Source organism: Arachis ipaensis, chromosome B05, assembly GCF_000816755.2.
Source record: "Arachis ipaensis cultivar K30076 chromosome B05, Araip1.1, whole genome shotgun sequence".
Classification (NCBI taxonomy): Eukaryota; Viridiplantae; Streptophyta; class Magnoliopsida; order Fabales; family Fabaceae; genus Arachis; species Arachis ipaensis.
The window spans coordinates 669,902-674,445 of NC_029789.2; the positions used below are offsets into that span (position 1 = coordinate 669,902).

The 4,544-nt window shown below is 35.5% G+C and overlaps 1 protein-coding gene and 1 long non-coding RNA gene across 2 annotated transcripts in view; one reads left to right on the top strand and one right to left on the bottom strand.

Moving 5' to 3' along the window:
- Positions 302-4,544, top strand: part of LOC107642301 (serine hydroxymethyltransferase, mitochondrial) — a gene marked incomplete in the record, with an annotated part of 5,369 nt that continues 1,126 nt past the window's right edge. Inside the window, 15 exon segments of the mRNA XM_016345608.2 lie at positions 302-553; positions 702-752; positions 876-962; positions 1,230-1,351; positions 1,442-1,518; positions 1,750-1,874; positions 2,144-2,236; positions 2,425-2,517; positions 2,633-2,830; positions 2,994-3,098; positions 3,508-3,573; positions 3,684-3,761; positions 3,937-4,048; positions 4,294-4,404; positions 4,504-4,544. Coding sequence (XP_016201094.1) covers positions 458-553; positions 702-752; positions 876-962; positions 1,230-1,351; positions 1,442-1,518; positions 1,750-1,874; positions 2,144-2,236; positions 2,425-2,517; positions 2,633-2,830; positions 2,994-3,098; positions 3,508-3,573; positions 3,684-3,761; positions 3,937-4,048; positions 4,294-4,404; positions 4,504-4,544 — 1,455 coding nt within the window.
- Positions 1,784-4,021, bottom strand: LOC110271676. Its single transcript, XR_002362240.1, has 2 exons — positions 3,891-4,021; positions 1,784-1,902 (listed from the first exon to the last, which is right to left on the bottom strand). It is a non-coding gene; the product is annotated as an uncharacterized LOC110271676 (long non-coding RNA).

The window sequence follows — 4,544 nt, forward strand, 5'->3', positions numbered from 1 at the left end:
TTCGCATTAAAAATATATTATAATCACAACCTTATTTTAAAAGATAACCATTTAAACTTAAAATTTAATTTATATATTATCATGCTAAAAAGTATTTTACATGAATATCTAATCATGTTAACAAAAGTACTCAACTCAACAACTTATTGTTTTAGAACTATGCAAATGCAAATGCAAAGATCTTATTGAATAATTTATACATGACAATCAAACTCATCAAATATCTAAGGAAGAAATAAAATAAAATAAAAATATTTGATAGTTATTTATACATAACTTACTTAGAAGTGGGGCTAAGGAATAAGGAGTGGATCATCAAGAGCCACCAACCACCAAAATCAAAACTCAACAGAAACAAACAAAACAACCAAAACCTGTAAACTAAGTTACAAGAGAAAAAACACACACAACAACACACACAGACACACACACACACCCTGTGTTTTGTGTCTTGGAGATGGCAATGGCAATGGCGCTTCTTCGCAGGCTTTCGTCTTCCATGGACAAGCCTTTACGTCCTCTCTTCAGTGCAGGCACCACTGTTTACTACAAGGTCTTCTTTAATCAAATTTCCAACCATATATGCTTTATATTATATTATTATCTTTATAATAACAAATATTCATATTCATAATCTTCTATGCTCCCCTACCTTAACCAATTAACTACTTGCCATTCCTTTCCCTTGCTTTTGAATGTAGTCCTCTTTACCTGATGAAGCTGTTTACGACAAAGAAAAATCCCGAGTTTCGGTAAGCTTATTATATAATTACAGTTAATGTTATGCATATCTAGATATACATATTGTTTCAACTTTCAAGCAGAAAGGAAGAAAAATCAGACTTCTATCGTAATATATTGATTTGCCTTTGCAGTGGCCAAAGCAATTGAATGCTTCACTTGAGGAAGTTGATCCTGAGATTGCTGATATAATTGAGCTAGAGAAAGCTAGACAATGGAAGGTAATATATTAGTTTATTATTACTTGCATCTTTGCCAGGGATATAGAAAATCTTGAAAAAAATTATCCAACTATCTGAGTTTATGCAAAACATTTGATATTGCTGAGTTTATGCTGCATGATATTATGATTCTTCCTAGCGGGGGGAATATTGGATTGAATGTTTGATTGCCTATCATATATGATGATTGATGAGATGATGGTAGAGTTTTGCTTTTCAGTTTTCACCATACATATCGATTGACTTCTTGTTTTTGTTTTTGTGAAGGGGCTGGAACTCATACCCTCAGAAAATTTCACCTCTGTCTCTGTGATGGAAGCTGTAGGGTCTATCATGACAAACAAATACAGTGAGGGATATCCTGGTGCCAGATACTATGGTGGAAATGAGTATGTCTCTCTTTCGCTTTCTTCCTTCTATAGGAGTGTCACATTGAAATATTGAATCAATTCAATGATTTCTGATCTTTCTTATTTCAGGTATATTGACATGGCTGAAACACTATGCCAGAAGCGTGCCTTGGAAGCGTTCCGGTTGGATCCGGCGAAATGGGGAGGTAGTCACACAACACTAACATAGTACCTGATTTGTTTTTCATTGTATATGGACAAATTTCCCTGTTTTGGCTTCATAGGACTTTGCTTTCACATCTCACACTTTCTCCAATGAATATTTCTGTGTTCAATATGTTGTTTTAATTCCCAAAGGAAGGGGGAAAAGAATCAAAAAAAGAAAAAACAAGAGAGAAGGAAATGTAGCTCATGTGTCTCTTGCCCCTATTTTGCAGTAAATGTGCAACCTCTGTCTGGTTCACCTGCAAATTTTCATGTGTATACCGCATTGCTGAAACCTCACGAGCGAATCATGGCGCTTGACCTTCCTCATGGAGGGCATCTTTCTCATGGATACCAGGTATTATCAACTTCCCTCACTCATTTACCTGTTTCAATAACATCTAGTTAGATATATGGAAATAGATCAATGATCACTGTTGTCATATTCCCCCCTAATAAAGTTCTGAGATTCACTAGAATAACTTAGCAGTCCTTTATGAAACATAAGATTATTTTGATTAATGGATTTTCATTTCAGCAATGGGGGCATCTCTTTCTATTAACATTTGTATAGAGTTACAATCAATTAAGGATAAGAAAGTAATAGTCACTATTGTCATGATGCAGACTGATACCAAAAAGATTTCTGCAGTCTCTATATTTTTTGAGACAATGCCATACAGACTGAATGAAAGCACAGGATATATCGACTATGACCAGGTATTTTTGCACATTGCAGTCTTGTATCATGGTCTCTGTATAACCTTCAATTGTACTTTTCACTTGCTGAGTGATAGAAAATTTTCCAATCCCCATTTGCCTCAAATTAGTCTACTCTCAATTTGAATATTTGTATACTACTTGTGTTAATAAGAGTTTTTTAAGATTTGAGCAACATTCAAATGCAGTTGGAGACAACGGCTACACTTTTCAGGCCAAAACTAATAGTTGCTGGAGCAAGTGCTTATGCACGTCTGTATGATTATGCACGCATCCGCAAGGTATATCGTACAGAATGATTTTATGAACATTAATAGATTGTCTTGTGTTCTTCTTCTTTCTTTTTTACTCAATGGTTTTTGAGGACCAAAGTTGAACTCATGAAACATGTTTCAGGTGTGTGATAAACATAAGGCTGTGCTGCTGGCAGATATGGCACACATCAGTGGATTGGTTGCAGCTGGTGTTATCCCATCCCCTTTTGATTATGCAGATATAGTGACCACCACAACTCACAAATCGCTTCGTGGCCCACGTGGAGCTATGATCTTCTTCAGGAAGGGGGTGAAGGAAATTAACAAACAAGGAAAAGAGGTGCATTCCTTAACAAAATTCATTTGTCAATTTTTCCAGTTAACTTTATTATACTCACTCAATATTTTTCTCATTTGTTTGCCAGTATGTGTTTGGTTCTTGGAAAAAAAAAATGTAAATTCAAGGCTTGAGCTGAATGCTAATACTCCTTACTTATTTGAAGGTGTTGTATGATTATGAGGACAAAATCAACCAAGCAGTGTTCCCTGGACTGCAAGGTGGCCCCCACAACCACACTATTACTGGTTTAGCTGTTGCACTGAAGCAGGTACACAAATAGAGATTGATCCGTTAATTTTACTGTCACTATTTTTGCTTGATATTGAGGTATATATATTGAAGGTTTTCGGGAGTTGATTAAGAGTGTGACATTGTATTGAGTGATATCAATTGGATTTACTTCAAAAGGTACCTTTCAAAAATTCCAAAAGATTGAGGTGAGAAAATAATGAGTGTGGGTGTGGCAACCTTAGAAGCAAATTTATAAAAACAAACAAGAATTGTTATCCTGGTGAACCTTTCAAATGATCATCCTGGAACCAATTTATATGGATGCATCACTTTCTTTCTAGCTCTGTCTTTAGCAAATAGTTGCAATTTTGCGAACGCATACTAAGCGCTGCATATATTTATTAATTGATGGTAACCAATTTTTTCTTTTCCTTGTGTGGATTTAGGCTACAACACTAGAGTACAAAGCATATCAAGAACAGGTTCTCAGTAATTGCTCAAAATTTGCACAGGTATATTAGAAGGGGGAAATAAACTGCCTCTTCTCTTAGACACAGATCTTTAGTTTTTACTTTTTACAACATGTTAGACCACATGAATGAACTCCTTGTTAAATTTTTAGGCTCTGAGTGAGAGGGGCTATGAGCTTGTTTCTGGTGGAACTGAGAATCATCTAGTTTTGGTGAATCTGAAGAACAAGGTAACAATCAACTATCTTCATATTGCATGCAAGGTTCATTGAGTAACCATTGAGTCTATAACATTCATTTCTAATGATTTCTATGTAATAGCCATAGGGCTGAGATGAAGTTAGGGAAAATTTTCATACCTTCATAAAGTGAGTCTAATGTTCTTTCTCAAAAATCTTGAATCAGGGTATTGATGGCTCCAGAGTTGAGAAGGTGTTGGAAGCAGTGCACATTGCAGCCAACAAAAACACAGTTCCTGGAGATGTGTCTGCCATGGTTCCTGGTGGCATCAGGATGGGTACTACAACCTCCACCATTGCTTTACATATTTATTGTTTGAACTTGGGGAGTGAACTGCCATATTTTTCTGCATAAGATCATGTGGCTGATAAAGATTACTGATGAAATAACCAAAATTTAAAAGACTATAGCTAACAAAATTAGTAAATTTTGTCAAAAGGATCAAACATTTAGGGCATATTGGCCGAATTCGTAAGCAAAACAATCCTTTGTGAGTAATCTTGACTACCTTGGGGATTTCAGGAACTCCTGCTCTCACTTCTAGGGGATTTGTTGAGGAGGATTTTGTTAAGGTAGCAGAATTTTTCGATGCAGCAGTGAATTTGGCTGTGAAGATAAAGGCAGAGAGCAAAGGTTAGAATCCAATAAAATCTTCAATTATGATTCTGGAACTTGTGTTTATTTCATCAAATATTGATTTTTTTTTTTATAATTTATTATTTTTCAAATCAGGAACAAAGCTGAAGGATTTCTTAGCCACAATTCAGTCGTCT